Genomic DNA, 17,992 nt, shown 5'->3' on the forward strand with positions numbered 1-17,992 from the left:
GTCAGTGAATCCTTGGCCAGTCGAAGTTATAGGCAAGTTACGAAATTCACGACCTATCGATTGTCAGTGATTTGTTTCGGTCAGCTCTGACCGAGTGCGGCATAGTGCCATCACGTAAAGCGTGGTATACTTTATCGACACATGAACATAAACAAATTATTGTCCAATGTAACCAGATAAATTATATAACTATCAGCAAGTAATAATTTAAAAACAAAAGTTTTTTAGTATAAATCTTTCTTGTATATTTAAAAAAATTTATCTGTTTGCAGTGAACAAATATATAGACCGACGAGCGTTCAAATCAAAATGTATCAGCAAATAAAATTATATATATATATTTATTTATTTTAAATGATTTATAAATTTAGTGGCGGGAAATAATTAAATTTAAAATTTATAATTGCAGTCGGTCTTTTGATATGAACGCCGTCAGACACATGCTATTGATTCAAATACACATACAATATTTAAAGATGTCCAGCAATTTGCATATTTTATTTCACTATCGATTGTAAGAAGACCGGTGATATTTAAAGTGAAGAAAAAATGAGGGAGAGATATTATTATAATAATACTATCCAAGTACGATTGATCAAATTGCTGGACACCTGAGGGCCAAAGATGGTTGTGGGGTGTGTAGGCACTTACCTCAATGACAACTCTATTGAATTTACGTTTTATAATAAAGACTCAACTATTAATAGATAAAAAAAAATAAATAAATAAAATAAAAACAATTGTCAGTTAAATTGCAATTACAGTATTAATTAAATGCCAGCAGAATAAAATAAAGGACTTTGATATTTAAAAGCAAGAGTTGTTTGTGATAAAAAATTGTTTGTGATCGCCACAACATTTAATACATCTTTGGCCGTTCACACTTTTACAAACAGAACTAAAGAAACTTACCCAGTTTTCGTATCGCCTTCAGACGATTGCTGGATACCCATCTCTGAAATTTCACCGAGTTTTTGCTGCTGTAGACCCGAGGGTCCGGCTTCGTTGCATGATAACGCGACGTTAACAAAAGTCGTCGGCTCCATTGACCTGCTGCCGCTCGTCGAATTTTCGCTCTCCTCTTTCACGACTTGCATTCCTGTTTCAAAATCAACAATTAGTCTGATAGTCCAGCTATTATTATAATCAATTAAAAAATAAATCATTTAAATTTTAAATTATAATAAAACGTCAATGATTTATACCCTCGTCAACATCACACTCGTCCTCGGAGTTGTCGTCCTCTTCAGTGTCTTCAATCTCCTCATGCCCGCCGTCTTTTTGCATGCGCCGGGTCGTCTGGACACTGGTACCAGCTACCGACTGGATATTTTGCAAGTTATCCGTCGAGCTCATCGACACCGCGGGCATCTGTTGATTTGTCATGATGATCGGCAAGCTCAGGCTCATCCCATCAATCATATTTATCTCCATGTTGTTTGATTGTTCTTCCGATGACAAAACTGTCACATTTATTCTGTTGTCCGGTTCCTGCTTCATCATATCCTGAAACCCATCAATTAATTTACTAATTCATCAGCCCACTAATTACTCGACCAATTAGCGATTTATCAAACAATTTATTTACCGAGTTCATGACTTCTTGCTCATAATCCTGCTTGTCTTCAAGTCCAACCTCTCCAAGCCATTGCAGCAGTTGCTTTTCGGCATTGGCTGTGGTATTGTAGAACTGATAACAGAGTTCTACTTTGTAAGCACAGTCGTCGCATATTTTTTTTGGCAATTTGTCTTCTCTGTCCACCTGTAACAACAACAATTATTAATTTATTAATACCTATTACTCAATAACCAACACCTTTTCTAAAGATTTTTTATTATTTTTTTAAAACACCCGCTATTTTTATCGTCTTTTAAAAGTATTGGAGATAGCGTTCAGTTCTCCGAAGTTTGTAAGCAAATGGAACGAACGGATCGATCTCAAGACAAAGCCGTCATTAACCCGTATGTAAAAAAAACATAGCGTACTACTTCTCGTAATTTATTTATTACCGTCACGTGCTAATGAATAAATATTTGATTTAAATTTACAAACTTTTTTATTTAAAATTTTTAAAAATTCGAAATCTTTGATAATTCAAATTTGAAAGTTGCCAGGAAATTTGAATAAATTTTCAATTCTCCAGAGCTACAGGTGACTGGTAATTAAAATTAAAAATAATTTAAAAAATAAAAACAAAATTTAAACTTAAATGGCAGGTGATAATTTATTTACATGGCAAAAGCGCGGCAAAGTTTTGAGACGCGTCCTGCTGATAAAAAAAAACTAATGTAATAAAATAAAACAAAATAAAAATAAAATGAATAATTTATCATCAGAAAATGGTTTTAAAATGTCCCCGTTGTAATGAAAAACAAATACAGAGGCAAGATGTACAGTACGTTATGTATAAAATAAATAATTAAGTGAGTACGCATGAAAAATATGATATATTCAGTGATTGAGAAGCATTTAATAGATAATGTTGTAAAGAAACATAAAGACTCGAGTCGTCAAGATGGCGATCGAGTGATGCATGGCGTAGTTGGCTTACCTTGACCGGCAGACAGAAGGATATCTTGTGGAATATTTGTCTGGCATCGCCGTCTCCTTCAAATATCGGGACGGATACTTGATCCTTCACAAGACACAGTCGGCACAAATCCAAATAATCAAAAGAGGACATGATTTTGATATTAAAAACGCCAGTTCGCGACACCAAGCCGCGCCCGTTGGACGCGTAAGTATAATAAAAGTTCGTTTATGGAGAGCGGCACTAACGAAACAGAGATTGTACTGTTCCAAGAGACAGAGTCCGAGCCAGAGCGCACGAGCGAGCACACCAGCACCAGACCCAGATACACAGACACCGACACTGGCTTCACTTAAACCCGGATCGTATTATACCTTGCAGCGGAGTGTAGACGGACTGTACAGTTTTACGAAGGAAGCATCAACCAGGTTGTTGTAGTTTGCAGTCTAGTGGCTGTAGTGGTTTACGATAATGGTCGTCGTTCTTCCTGCCAGCTATAGCGTGTGCACAAAAATGGCCTCGGGTGTTGCCGTGAGTGTTCGGGTCACTCCGCAGCGCTGGTATCGATCGGATGGCCGAGCAACGCAACGACCCAACATAAAACCTCACACTCTTTACTTACTTGTCTCTGTCTCTCCCTCGCTTTTTCTGATACTCGATCTCTCCCTCACTTTACTGTCGACTGATTCAGTCCCGCACTAGGTACCTGGCGCTCTTTGTTCTGTTGGTAGACGCCGCAGAGGACAAAGGAGTACAGAAAACCCGGAGTGGGAGAAGACGCAGCTGACGTGACAGCCAATCAGAGTCCATCGGCCTATTTTAGCTGTAAATAATTTATTTTGTGCACTAGGTGCCGCCATCAGAACTTTCGATCCGGATTTTTAAAACTACTTCCTTTGTCTTAACACGGGGGTTAATTTTCAAACTGCTGCGTTAAAGTTTATGGAATAAATACACTTTGGTTTTTTTTTTATCAGTGGTCAGGTATGAGGTAGTTTTTAATTTTATTATTAATATTTATGATTACACGTCAACTTACCAGTTGCCAGTCTGCTGTTAATTGACTTCTGACCCAGAGATGGCACCAGCTGTTTTGAATTTCGGTGGCGGCAAGCGAGCGATGGAGGTTCGAATAAAGGAATTGATAGATCGATATATTGAGAGTGAGAGAGAGAATAATAATTCAAGTTGATTAATTTACAAAACTGCTTTATTGTGGCAGAACACATGTATTATCATATATCAGCATATAATCGGTAGTCCATTGTAATTTACAAATTATTATGCGATTTGAAATTGGTACATGAAAGTTGGTATTTTATTTTTAATACACGTCGACGTGTTTTTTTATTTATTTGTTTTTTTTTCTTTTTTTTTATTATCGGAATCACTATTAATTCACGAGTGAGAACAATTCAAATTGATAAACAAAGTGAATATAATTATTTCTCGCAAATTGGTACAGCGCGACTGCTAGATTCGCGAGTCGGCATTTTATTATTTATTTTTTTTATTTTAAATTGAAAAAAAGAGATATGTGGAACATTATTTCTTAAACGTTTATTTCCACTCGAATCGCTCCAAACGCTTATTAACAATCCTCTATTTTCCTCAATAGGCACTCACGTCAACGCTGGAAGATGTTTTGTTATAAACTTTTTTTAATTGCTATCGTTAATTAGCTCGACATTATTTTTTTTCCAATTAAGTAGCAATTAAAATTATCTTAAAACTAGAGGAATTCAAAATGACTGCAACTCACTAATTATTTAAAAGCAAAATTTTTTTATAAGTGTGAATGCAACTGACAAGTGGGAATTTTATGATACTCAGTCAGCTGACGTCTGATAATTTTTAGACTTTTTTATAAATCATAAATTATAAAAAAAAAAGTATTTAAAAAAATGCACTTCTAGATTTTTTTATTTTCTACATGTGCATATTTTTAGTTTTTTTTTTTTTTTGTAATTTATTTGTTAGAAAAACCCAAAAATTTTTAGTGGTCTTCTGACTTCAGGATCATGGCAATTTTAAAATTTTTGAGTAAATAAATAAAATTTAAAAAATGCGTGTTTAGATCAATGAAAAATTCGTTCGCGCACTTTTTAAAATTTCATTATTTCAATTTATTTAAAATTTATTGATTCTCTGATGTCTGCTACATTCACACTCATAACTTTTAAAAATTATCAGCTGGTTATTTATCTCTTTCTTTGCTCAAGTACTTAAATTATCTTTGTTGACATTTTGGCCACTTTTATTTTAAATTCTTATATTTATTTCTACAATCCCATTAAATTTTCGCAATACAGTTCCATTTTATTTGAGACTCCTATTCATTACTATCTAGCATTTTTTTTTCAACACTTCCCTTAGCCCGGAATCTATTTTGAATCGTCAATTATCTGTCATAATAATCAACACTCGCGTTCTTTCGATGCACAAATTTCATTATTTTTAAATATATCATTAGATTATTTAACTTTATCATAACTATACACTTACTGCTATAACAATAGCAAAAAATTATCGTATTTTTGCCCTGCTGATTCTCATTTTTTTTTTTTTAATTATTATTTAATAACTATTACGAATATATATAATTTATATATCTATCGGAATATTACCGTCTTTTGAAATTAATTTTTTATAAATTTATAAATTTACCGGCAAGTTGTATAATGACAATGAACATAATACATAAAATAAATATAAATATATATGCCCAGGCATAAAATCCTTCTGAGATAATTTTGAAATTTATTGCGAATGCGTGCAGTTGGAGACACACCACAATACGCTTTGACTAGCCATCAAATTAAGCTAATGGAAAATATTCAAATTAGCAATTAAATCATAAACCGCTTTATTATAACGTAGCATCATTTAATATATAAATATATATATATATGTATATGTAATAATAATTTTAATGGATTGGTACTTAAAAAATACTGGGAATCAGTTCTGAGACTGCCAATACCAGACTGAATCCTTGAATAATTATTTATAAATCGAATTAAATTAATAAATAATAAGAATAATAATAATAATAATAATAATAATAATAATAATAATAATAATAATAATAATAATAATAATAATAATAATAATATTAACGAACCAATTTATTTAATTTTTTACACTTAAAATCTTAAACTCACTAGTAGTCGACGCTGGAAAATTTGGTCTAAAATTCGTTGGCAACGTAGACATTTTTTTTTATTTAATATTTATTTACTCTTCTTCGATACGTAATTTATATATACATATATAATTAAATTTTCAATAATTATATATAAATTTACTGGTTCAGCTAAAATTATAAGACATTAATTGGCGATATAATAAAATCGCGAGAAGAACAAAGCGAAATATTTAATTATCCAATTTTAAATCTATAAAAATCGTTAACGAGATAGAGCTGGATAATAATCGAATTATTTTAATAAGTTAAAGTTTAAGAAGAAGAATAAGAAGAAGAGGTAAAATATGCGTATATATCATGCATGATATATATTATCAATTATCAATTATTAAATACTATTATTATTATTATAGATTTATTCAGCTGATCATCAGCGACATGACATTTTACGAAGGCCATATCTAATAATTCGTAAGGTGCAAAAGATTCATCTCTTGCTTTATTATTATTATTATTATTATTATTATTATTATTATTATTATTATTATTATTACTATTATTAATTAATTAATTAATTATAATTATATTACAATTTTTTTTTTAAATTTACAATTTTATTAACAATCACACTCTACGTAATGTGAACACGAGCCTCGAACTCGCGTTATAAGAAATATTCGCTCACATGTCGCTCACATATTTCTATAGTAGATTAATAATCCGCTTATGTATCCCTTCACTCTCATTCATTATTATAGCCATTTGTACTCGTGTAACCAGCAAAGCACATTATCTTCATATCACTAATTGTGTCCCATTTCTAACTAAGCTCCGTCGTCTTAAGTTGACGGTTTTACATCTAGTGTTCCAATGATAATAATAATAATAATAATTATTATTATTATTATTCTTAAAATAGTATAATGTAATGGCGTACAATAATATATAATCACAATAATAAACATAATACATCTATGTCAAAATAATTGTATATATAAGTGTAGGAGGTACATTAATTACGAATTAATTGCAAAATGTATAATCACTTTACTCCGCTATCAATACAACCCTAGTTTCAACATCTAGAAATGTCTTTTGTCTCATTGATAAAATTTATTGATAATTATTTATTTTTTTTTTTTTTTTATGATAGATAAGAGTTACAAGCGTTAATTAAATAATTAAATGTCTTTAAAAATTTAAATCGATTGAAATGTAAGAGATAAAGAGTTAAAATAAGCTGCTAACTGTATGGATTTTTACAAGGCTTAGAAAATAATATCAAGGATTAAATATATATATATATATATATATATATATATATATATATATATATATATATATATATATATATATATATTATCAATAATATTATTATTAATTTAATTATTTATATATTTGTACATGTAGATCTTGGAATATTTCAAATACTTGATTGACCCGTTTAAAAATTTTATTTGTTACAACGTCTTGGCGCGGCAAAGGATCATTGTCCCGTGATTTAAATCGACATTTAAATCATCTGATTAAATTAGATACACTTTTGCCAACGAGACATATTACCAACAAAGTCTATTGATTTAGCCCTTAAAACTAAAGAAGTGTAAAATTCGGAATTTATTCGTCACCGCATCTGCGTTGTGTCTTTTTATTATTTTTTTTATTGTATTGTATTTTCATCCCTTATTATTATTATTATTATTATTATTATTATTATTATTATTATTATTTATATTTACATCGAGGCACAAAGTCGCCTCAACTCGTAGCACCTAAAACTATTTTGTATTTATTATTTATATTTTATATATACATATAAATTGAAAAATTCTTAATGAAAAATTTTACTTCTTTTTAAAGTTTGAACGTAAATATATAAATATTATATTTATTTATATATATATTGTTATGCATTTGTTATTTCTCGCACTACGGAACACATGGTCACTTGCTCGCTATGATAAAATAATAATAATAAATAATTAATAAAATAATAATAAATTTATTTCGTTTTTGTTTGTACAAGATTACCAAGATCCCGAGCCTCGGTGTCCGCGACTAATTAAACAGGAGTCTGATGTACATATTTTATAGAGGATGACACTCCGAATCACCGGCTCGGCAATCTGTCGTGATTTAGGACACAGACGGGGCTACTGAGGAGAGGAGTCGGTCTGAGTCTAACAGGAAGTACATGGATCGGATTAACGCATTAACGTTTGTGTCTATTCGATATTTTGAGCGAGGAAATAGTGGTAAGATTAAACAAGATTTACTCTTTTTCTTTGTGGCAATAAGTTAATAATAATAGTAATAGATGATTATTAGTTTCGACAAAACTAGTTCGATTGGTACTACAAGTTAGTTTCCACGATGATGATGATTATCATCATCGAGACTTTGGAATTTGGCTAGAGTTTATGGCACGCGATTGAGAAATATTTCTCTGGAGCGACACATGTCGCATTCTCCCAACAATACTTTATTTTCGTATCACATTTGAATTATATATTTATATTTATATATATATTTATAATTGTTCGTTAATATTTAATATAATTCTCGCACTAGTTATTCAATTATTATTATTATTAATATTAGTAGTGTTATAATAGATGTAGATGTAGTTATATTAAATATATATGAGTAGAGTAGTGAGGGGAGCAGAGGGAATGGATAAAGTATGTGTTCAAAAAGACGCTCGTCGCGTCATTTGGTACTGCAGTATTACGTGAGCGGGTGTGGGCACAGTTTTAACCGATGGGGGTCGTCAGATGCTCGCTCTGTGCGGGTAAATTGGCGGTAGTTGGAGCAGCGGCGTGAGAGGCGGCGGACGAATATCATCCCTAAAACTCGAGGCCGGAAACTGCTGCATAGGCAGCAGATGTGAGATCTTGCCGGGCGAACGACGTACTGTGAACCGCGGTCGCCGTTGCTTCCTGTAAAAACCAGTACACCTGCAACTGCACACAGACGCATCGTCTACCAGCGATATCGTGTCTCCCTGATTCCCCATTTGCCCCGAGAGTATCGAGCCGTTGGCAGTTATCACATCGCCCTCCAGTCTGACTGCTCCTTGCGCAGCCTTAAATTATACACAATTTTATAAATTTATAATAAAATTATCATCATTATTATTATTGTTGTTGCTGATAAGTACCTGGAGCGCTTCAGCCTCGTCTCGCCTCTCGTCTTCAGTGTTCATCGTGACAAATCTCAGCACGAGCAAGTTGAGAGAGGCGGCAACTATCGCCAGTCCAAATAGAATAAATATAAGTGCGAATATAACGTACTCGGGTTTATTGTCGAGGGCGTTATCTTTTTGTAGCGCGACCATGTCGCCAAAGCCGATCGTTGTCAGTGTTATGAAGCAGTAATACACAGAATCAAAATAAGACCAGCCTTCGTATTTTGAGAATGCAGCTGCGCCACCCGTTATCGTCAGACTTGAGAGAAATGTCACCACAAAGATCAGGTTTATTTCCGATGCCTGTAATCCGACAAATTAAATACTCAAATTAATATTCTCTTATTAAAATTATATATAGGATCTATTATTAGATCAGTCAAAAGTTCGGGCATAGCATGAATTACTGAATGCACAAGTTGATACCTGAACGTCCTCGCAGTTGAGTTTTTGTTTGACTTTGCGTATGACGACGGATGAAAATTTATTTAAACGCTCTCCGATGCTTTGAAACATGACGAGGCCCAAGGGGATGCCGATTATCGCGTAGCACATCGTGAACAGCTTACCGCTTATCGTATTTGGAGTCGAGTGCCCGTAACCTGATAATGAGAGTTAACTTGAGTGAGCGGCCAAAAAATAGGGACAAAGTTTACAGCTAAAAAATAACTTTTCAAACACTTTAATTCACTTAAGCGGCTATGAAATTACGCGATAAAGCAGCGCGTGATTTGTTCAGATAAAGTTCGCTTGCTATGACGGGATAAGCGGGTAGAGGAGTGCGTTAGGGGAAATAAGCGTGTGTACCGACCGATAGTAGTGAGGACCGTGATGGCATAATAGAATGCCCCGGCGAATTTCCACTGCTGGCCAGCCTTGTGTGGTTCCGTCTTCAGCACGACAGTTTCCATTATTTTGAAGTCGTCTTCGCTTATGTTGTACTTGCGTTTGACCATTCTCTCGATGGCTAAAATATATACATATTCATATATTTTTAAAAAGCTCTTGTCATTATTAATGATGATAATTTAATAGAGTAATAATTACCGTCTAACGCTTCTTTGCGCCGGTTTTCCGTCTCGGACTCGAGGACGTCAAATACCGCAGCGCCGATAAGGAGATAGGTGAACGTGCAGACGATCAACGATAGGGTCCGGACGTTTTGCTTCTTCATTCTCTAGTGAGCCACATGCTCACTAGCAGGGCCTCGGCCCTAACTACTTGCATCGCTCAGTGGGTTACACCGTGAAGTAACGGGCCCATTGTGAGCCCTTTTGTCTTTGCCAGTAAATCTTTTTCTTTTTCTTTTTATTTTTTTCAAGACAACTTAAATCACCTGTAATTAAAATCACACATAATTTATTATAACCTTTGACCCAACAAAATAATAATCACTAATAAATATGAAAAATAAAAGTCAGCATTGTCTTTGAATAAAATTACCCAAGATAACTTGAGCTCGTACATATATTTTAAATACAAAACATTTGGAGACATATAAATTCATAATTCATTAACATTTTTCAACCTTATCTACAATTATAACTTTCTAGCGAGGAAAAGTTTATACGCTGAATAAATTTTTCATATTTATGACACATAAAAAATATAAATTTATGTATGCACTAAGTATTTGTATAATATGCTAAATAAATATTAAATTTTATTTTTTTTTACAGACTCAATTCCTGAGTTTTACTCGTTGCCGCTGATTTTAAAAATATTACATACACAAGTACTTTTAGACCTGTCCGATATATTTTTACAACCCATTGTTGTTAAAATTTTTTAATTAAAACTATTGTGATTTTTACTCGGATAAGTTATTTCAGCTTTTGAATAATTACTGGGGATAAATTTACGACGTTTCACAACCGTCTTTGACTTGATCATTAATAAACCAGAGTAATATAACGCTGGGACTCCGACAAATCTAAATTTTCTCATGTAATTGCTCTCTATTTATAGTTGGTTAATTATAAAGGGAGAGAACTCTACAATAAGAGAGAAGACTCTGAACTTAATATTTTATAAATAAATGACTCAGCCGGTAACAAGTCAGTAAATCTTTGAGCTCGTCTAAAAAGTCGCCTGACTTGGTCTATTGTTTTTTTTTTACTCGAGCTGGCAAGGATGTAAAGGTCTAGTAATATTTGTGATTGTTAGCGAGTATAGTAAATATTTTTACCTTTAATTTGAGCTTTTGTTTATCTTTTATCAGTGTCCTTTCTCACTGGTCCAGTATCTTGATTTCTAGAACCGTAGTCGCTACAGGGCCGTTTCGCTTGGCCGCTTCCTCAGACTTGGGTTCCATGCACCTCTGACGACAATTTTCTTTAGTTTCTCTGAAATAAAATAAACTGTATTTCAGTTAAAAGTTAAAGAATACTTTTTTATTTTATTTTTTATAATACAAGATGGAAGAATGACGTCAATGAGACTAGAGGAATGAAAGAGAAGCCGGTTGAAGGCGAAGGCCGATTTCGCTTTGATACAATCGTCTGATAAAAGTGACGGGAGAAAGTCAAAGGAGACTCGTCCTCTGTATACTCCGTTGGTCGGAAAAGATACGAGAGGGACCAAAAGACAAGAATGAGGGTTGAGCTAGAAAATAAACGGATCTACAACGACTTTACGTTCACGTTTACCTTTAACCTCTCGAAAAAAAAAAATTACGAGGAAAAAAAGCTTAAAGATAAAAATAAATTACCCCGGACCATATCAATGGTATTTTTGATTGCCTTCTTATAATATACTGACAGTTTGTTTCAACAAATGACTTTTATCGAAAAAAGCGCCGTCCAGTGTATAGGGGTTCAGTTAATGACGTGGCAAAGCAGTAACTCAGTTCGTTGGGAAATAAATAACTTTTGGACGTACAATGGTAATTGTAAACAAAATGTAGAGTCATTTAGGATACAAACTACTCTCACCTGCAGTCCTTTTTGTGGTTTCCTTTGTAAAGAACAAAGGCTCGAGCGAAATGATATGGCAGTGCTTCCGCTCTTTCCAACGCCACGTCGACGCCATTCCTCAAACTAGTGTGCCACGGCCTTTATTCCCGCTGCTGAAATCAGAGAACAAAACAAATTACTATTTAAGATAATAAATAATCTATCGGTCTGACAAAATTTATACCAAATTTACTTAACCAACTGTCTGACCCGAATGAATTTATCGCGCGACTCATTCCTGTTTTTTTTTTTTTAAACATCAAACGCAAAAGTTTGAATCCCACTGAGTTTTTAATTTCCCCGGTTGTAAATTATTAACGGTAGAGAGTTAAAACGATGAAGGAGCTTTAAATCGATGGATCGATTCGCTTCCTCTTTCATTCGATCATCTCATATCGCGCCGGAAAGTGTCACCGTCCTCTACAGTATCGTATACTAATACTGGAGTGTGTACTCCACTGACGTATGATGTATTCTATCGCGCGAATGTTTGAGTGTTTCGTTCGCCGGACCCGAAAGCAATTTCATCCAGGCAAATTGAACGGAAGTTTCTCTCGCTCGGGCATCATTTCTTCGAATAAAGAAAATAACATCCAAGCATCGACATACATAATACAAAAATTGCTATTTCTATTTATATACTTGCTACATAAAAACATATAAAGAGAAAATGGAAAAAAAAAATTCTATTCAGTGTAAAGTTATAACTGCAATAAATATCGGATAAAGATTTCTTGACATATGGTCCGAGTGATACAAGCATTTTTTTAAGTATTTTAAATTTTTCCATACCCTTTGAAATTTCAGAGGCTTCGTTCGATATATATTTATATACATTTGCTCACACGTATAAATGCACTAGGTAAGAGCAGTAATATGTTGTGTTGCAATGCCAAGATATCTACACATTTTTCAACGGCATGTAGAGAAAAAGCATACGGATATCGAGAGAGCTTTCATGCCCCTTTTACTCTCCCTCACAGCCTGCTCTCTGTGAAATTTTTTACACCAGAGTTTTTGCTTTGAAAATAAATAGGAGTGGGTATAGAGTACAGAGTACTGGAGTGTAGAGCTAGAGCGCGTGTGAGGGGGAGGAAAAAGAGTTTGAAAAGAAGTCCGTGTGACTATACACCCAGGGTTTCACAATTTTTTCATTACTATTTTTAAAAAAACGACACTGCAGGTGAAAAGAGAATAAAAATAAGTACGAGTGAAAAATAATAATCTCGCGCATATTTTTTATAATTTTATCATTTTTATTATCATTCTCATTCTTGCACTTGGTTTAGTGTAATCATTGGTATGCACTAACCCCACACGAGACAGTGGAGCTCATTTATGACTAGAGTGGCTACTCGCTCGGGATGAAAAATTTTTCATGCGCTCTCATTTCGCGACTCACGTCTGCTCTAACCGAAATATATCAAATATAACTTTTATTTTTATTTAGATTTTTTTCAGGCTCTTTTGCTCATTCATTCTATTCAGTCACTCATTTCTATTCGGCGCAAGCTCTGCGATGAGAATTCGTAATGCGTAAGCCATCGCGGTGTTCCGAGATTAAAGTGGATTTCACGGAGGCTGAAAAATAACCAAATAGAAGACAGAGCTGTCGCAGACTCAGAGGTGAGGACTCAAAAATGTAAATTTAAAAATTTATAATGTAAATGTATTTGCCCTGTATGAGTCGCGTATTAAATTTTCTAAGTTAAATTTTTCCAGTTTTTTTCAGTTATTCATATTTAAGGAACTCAGACGGCGTCAGTTATCAAGAAAAACATTAAGAAATACATAAAGCCCAGGGGTTCAACGTCAACTAAGAGGTCGAGTCGTTTTTCTCAGATGAAATATTTTTTTTTCTGCCATAAGAAAATAAGTGATTCAAAGCGTTAAGCTAAGCTAATCCGGTTTCCATTCTTAGGACATAAATGGAATAAAATACTTGAAGTTTCTTCAGTCGAGACATTTAAAACTTTTTTCGGCGGAATTGAATTATCTATGGTCTGGTTGATGGGATCGTGGGTTATACCTTTATTTTTCATGTTATTTTATTGGGGATGCTGTACGTCAGTCTGAATTTCGCGGGCTAAACTCGGGCGAGAGCGTCACGATAAAATATTTGGATGCAATGAGGAAATAAAAAGGACGGATGTTGCAAAATAATAAAATCAAATAATAATCATAGTAAGTGGGCAATAAAAAAGTCGATTGGTCGTCGAGGAAGACGACAATAATGATGATGAAAAGCGGAAGTGTCGGAAGATGGTAATGAGGGTAAGACTCACTTAGATCGCACCAGTTTTCTCTATTGTCTTTTGCGCGACGACAGACATTGGCATTGAGTACAGAGTACCGGGTTTACAATTCTCGTGCACGGGGAATAGTACCCCGACATTACTATGAGGTCGTAGATTCAATAATACTCGAGTATTGTCTCTTGCTTTATTCAATAATATCATCTAGTGCTCTCTCAGCCATTGCACCGGCACACGGTTGTATTCCTCGGGCGTATTTTCTACTCATCCTTTCGTTTTATTTACCGGAAATAACAGTAATCGAGCCATTAAACTTTAAGATTGAGAAATAAAAGTTTTAGTAAAAAAGTAACAGGAGGTTGGAAAAAAAAAGTCAGGAAGGAGCATAAGGGAGAAGGAGAGAAATTAAAGAAACTGTGGTGTTAATTCCAGTAAAGCGGGCAGCTCATGAATAGCAGATTTAATGTATTCTCATCAGACTATTCATTACGTTTTATTTTATGAGCCCGAGGCCTCAGGACTCGTCGGAACATTTATCTCTCGGCTTCCGGCCTTCGGCCCTTAGCTCAAGACTTCCGGGATTCTCTTCAGATGAATTGAATGCTGGATATTTCGTCTGCGCTCATCACTATACCACGGCAGTGCCTTCCAGGCTGTAGGCTCACTGAGGAGACCTCCGAGACCTCCACACCCAATGGGATAGAATTCCAGCTCAGTCAATATATATATATATATATATATATATCACCGTTTGCTGGGAATAGACCAGCAGTGTTGAGATAAAAATAAACTACAATTGGACGCTCGCAGGACAATGATCTCGGGCAAGCGGTTTCATATGTCATATCCTAACATTATTATCCGTCTGAACTTTTGCCATTATTCCATTTTCTGTCGAGTCCTCAAACTATTTATTTTTACTCTGCCGTCATACTATTGATGAGAGTTTAATCTTTCAGTTAAATTGGACGAATAAAATTGATGGTAATGATTTGAATTATTTTTGGAAACGGATAATATAAGAGGCAAACTTTGTGTAACACTTGTTACGGCACTGTATCGTCGTGCAGTGTCAGTACATACATGTGTGTAGAACTTTTCGTGTGTTGGTTCGACATCGAGGGTGAATAATCGATCTATATATGTACATTATTTATACATATGAGGTACTCACATATGTACATACATATATAGCGGGCGGTCGGGTGGGTGGAAGAACAGAGATGTGCCAAAGCATCTGGCACCGCTCTCAGGCATACGAAGATTCATAATAATTCGTTGGAGATTTTATGTTTTATAAAAAGGAGACTTAAAAACGGGGAGAAACTTGGTGTCGTGTCGCCGAGATGAATGAATCGGCGAATCGAGGCTAGATTGAGACGGAGAAGGAGATCTCGAGGGTGGCGACGGCAGTGGAAATAGAGACCGAGGGAGGTATCGATTGGAGGCGACAGAACTGCAGAGGAATGATCCGCACGAGAGGACGTGATAGATTGCCTCGGTCTCGAGGATGAAAATGAAAATTTTTCTGCAACGATTTATACATATACATATCTATATCTATGTATTTATAGATCTATATATAAATATATAGCAAGCTCTCCATCTCTCTATTATCTCTGTGAACACGTCGTTCTTGATGAATATCGAGAATACGTCATGGGCCGAAGAATGTATGGACAATGCTTGTTCATCGATAACAAGCTTCAAACTAGACGATAAACTTTTTTTATTTATTTTATTGTATATACGTATATATATATATATATTATTTAGTTAACGCGTGGAAAACTTGTTCATATAAATTAATTAATACTACACACTGGGTATGACGGTAATGATGACAAATTTATTTTAATAAACCCGTATATAATAAAACGATCTAGTGTAATATATATCCAGCAGCACTTGCTGACGTGACTGCTTATACAATTGCGCGAGTGAAAGAGTCCCGTCAGGTTTATGAATTTTATTTGACGGTAATGTATATATGCAGGCTAACTAAGTGAGTTTCAAACTCTAATCAACGAGCGTTGATTATATATGTATATAAAGCCACTGGCTTCTTTCTTTTTAGTTTTATGCAAACAGTATTTCACCTCGAAAAAATTATAGTTAGCCTAAAAATTCGTTCTTTATATTCACTCACTCGTTATATATTTGCACAAAGTAGAAACGAGTTTGTCCAGCTAAAATTTTTCCCTCACTAAAAAAAGGAAAACTTGTCAATATATACATGGATGCCGACGCGGCAGTAAAAAGCCAAAAAAAAAAAAAAGTAAACTATTGAAAAGTAAACTTTCTGGCAGCTTCATTTAATCTGAGCGATTCGACGCTCGGAACTGCTAAACCGTCTTGAGATAAAAATGCCGATAAAAAATTTTAAAAATACTTTTGCGGAACAAGTAGTAAAGTAAGTTTGTCAGGTGCTCTGCAGTATCGTTAGCGATCCAACTTTTCTGCTATACTATTTATTTATTTATTTATTTTTTTCTTTTTTATTTATCTCGACAAAACAATTGGCCGAAGAAATAAGACGAGAGCGTACTGGAGCGAGAACGAGCGTAGGGCGGGCCAACAGAGCCCGGGGCATATTCTTGTTATGTCATTCGTTTTGCGCACAGCCCCATGTTATGCTTTCAGTAACCTTAGGCACAACTACTGCTTAACTCTCCTTCATCCTTCATCTAGTCAGCCGCTCTTGTTCTCTCACTCCATTGAAAGAACCTCGCGGGAGTCTCTGTCAAAGTGGACCGTGCATGTACAGATGCATATATGAATCTCAAGTACATATAATAATACAAGTAGATATATGTATATATCTACTCATGTATATAGTCAGTACTCAGTACTCTTGTTGATGTATAACCGGAAGACGCCGTATGCTCGGAGCTCATGCATACATTCATGATCCGTAGCCCGCCGCGTCTAGTCGTGCCGTACTGTATAGCATATATATATATATATATATATATATATATTTATATATACACAGTACACAGGTGTTTGCACATCCTTATATCACACCAAAACCGGGCAACGTGTAAGCACAAGTCATCTCCATCAGCCATAATAATGCACAGCCTTGATATCATTAAGAAGCATCCTCACCCTCAACCACAACCACAACTCGATCTTATTCTCCTAAAATAAACCGCTACCTGAACTCTAGTTTACTTTACTCTACTTTTATTACCACTTTTTTCCTCCCTACCCACAACTTTTATAGTTACTTTTTTATGTGCATAAGTTGTTTAATGTTTGAGCAGCACATGTGACAGGACATGTGCCCATGAGCAAGGGGGATCTTGGTAGTTTATTGAAAACGCCCTGTAATCGGAGGTTTTTACGACCTCGGGATATAGATGCTGGGAACCAAGACCAAGTTGATGCTGTTTGTGCATGCGACCATTTGTATGACACACATATATATACTTGCACCTACACTTGCACACTGGGTAGTAAAGTAATCCAATCTATCTCGACCGATTTTACGAGGGACACTCAAATCCACCGAGCAGATCGTCAAGCGAAATTGGAGTTGCCTTCACAAGCTTGTACGTCAGGTATCATTTACTCTGTTGCTAAACAGATTCACAAAGTTTCTCTGGTTGATGTTGTTATGTACCATCTACATTATAAATATATATCTATATATTTGTCTATATTTACGAATATACTTGCATAAACTTGGGCATTATGAATTTAAAGCTTTTAGAAATGTGCTTACGTATAAATGAGAGGTTCAACTTGAGGTTGTAGATTTTACAGTTAACATAATGACTGCCGTGATAAAATTTACGTTCGCTTATAAATTGAACCCGCGGGAGTTGTTGCAAACAGTAACTCTGAATCCAGTATTTTTTTTTCTTTTACAGCTAAATGTAAATTAACAGCAAATATACAAAGTTATCGGC

The 17,992-nt window shown here is 34.5% G+C and overlaps 2 protein-coding genes across 2 annotated transcripts in view; both read right to left on the minus strand.

Annotated features, from left to right (window-relative positions):
* Positions 1–3,213, minus strand: part of LOC103572459 (zinc finger protein 711-like) — a 27,033-nt gene extending 23,820 nt beyond the window's left edge. Inside the window, exons 1-4 of the mRNA XM_053741317.1 lie at positions 2,553–3,213; positions 1,589–1,762; positions 1,206–1,506; positions 913–1,099 (exon numbers count right to left, since the gene is read on the minus strand). Of these exons, the coding sequence (XP_053597292.1) occupies positions 913–1,099; positions 1,206–1,506; positions 1,589–1,762; positions 2,553–2,684 (794 nt within the window). The 5' untranslated portion in view covers positions 2,685–3,213. The remainder of the gene's footprint in view (positions 1–912; positions 1,100–1,205; positions 1,507–1,588; positions 1,763–2,552) is intronic.
* A 3,896-nt stretch (positions 3,214–7,109) lies between these two features.
* Positions 7,110–17,992, minus strand: part of LOC103572432 (two pore potassium channel protein sup-9) — a 46,352-nt gene continuing 35,469 nt past the window's right edge. Inside the window, exons 2-8 of the mRNA XM_008551051.2 lie at positions 11,800–11,933; positions 11,055–11,211; positions 9,914–10,202; positions 9,678–9,833; positions 9,293–9,468; positions 8,840–9,169; positions 7,110–8,764 (exon numbers count right to left, since the gene is read on the minus strand). Of these exons, the coding sequence (XP_008549273.1) occupies positions 8,450–8,764; positions 8,840–9,169; positions 9,293–9,468; positions 9,678–9,833; positions 9,914–10,040 (1,104 nt within the window). The 5' untranslated portion in view covers positions 10,041–10,202; positions 11,055–11,211; positions 11,800–11,933 and the 3' untranslated portion in view covers positions 7,110–8,449. The remainder of the gene's footprint in view (positions 8,765–8,839; positions 9,170–9,292; positions 9,469–9,677; positions 9,834–9,913; positions 10,203–11,054; positions 11,212–11,799; positions 11,934–17,992) is intronic.

Source organism: Microplitis demolitor, chromosome 8 (genome assembly GCF_026212275.2).
Source record: "Microplitis demolitor isolate Queensland-Clemson2020A chromosome 8, iyMicDemo2.1a, whole genome shotgun sequence".
Lineage (NCBI taxonomy): Eukaryota > Metazoa > Arthropoda > Insecta > Hymenoptera > Braconidae > Microplitis > Microplitis demolitor.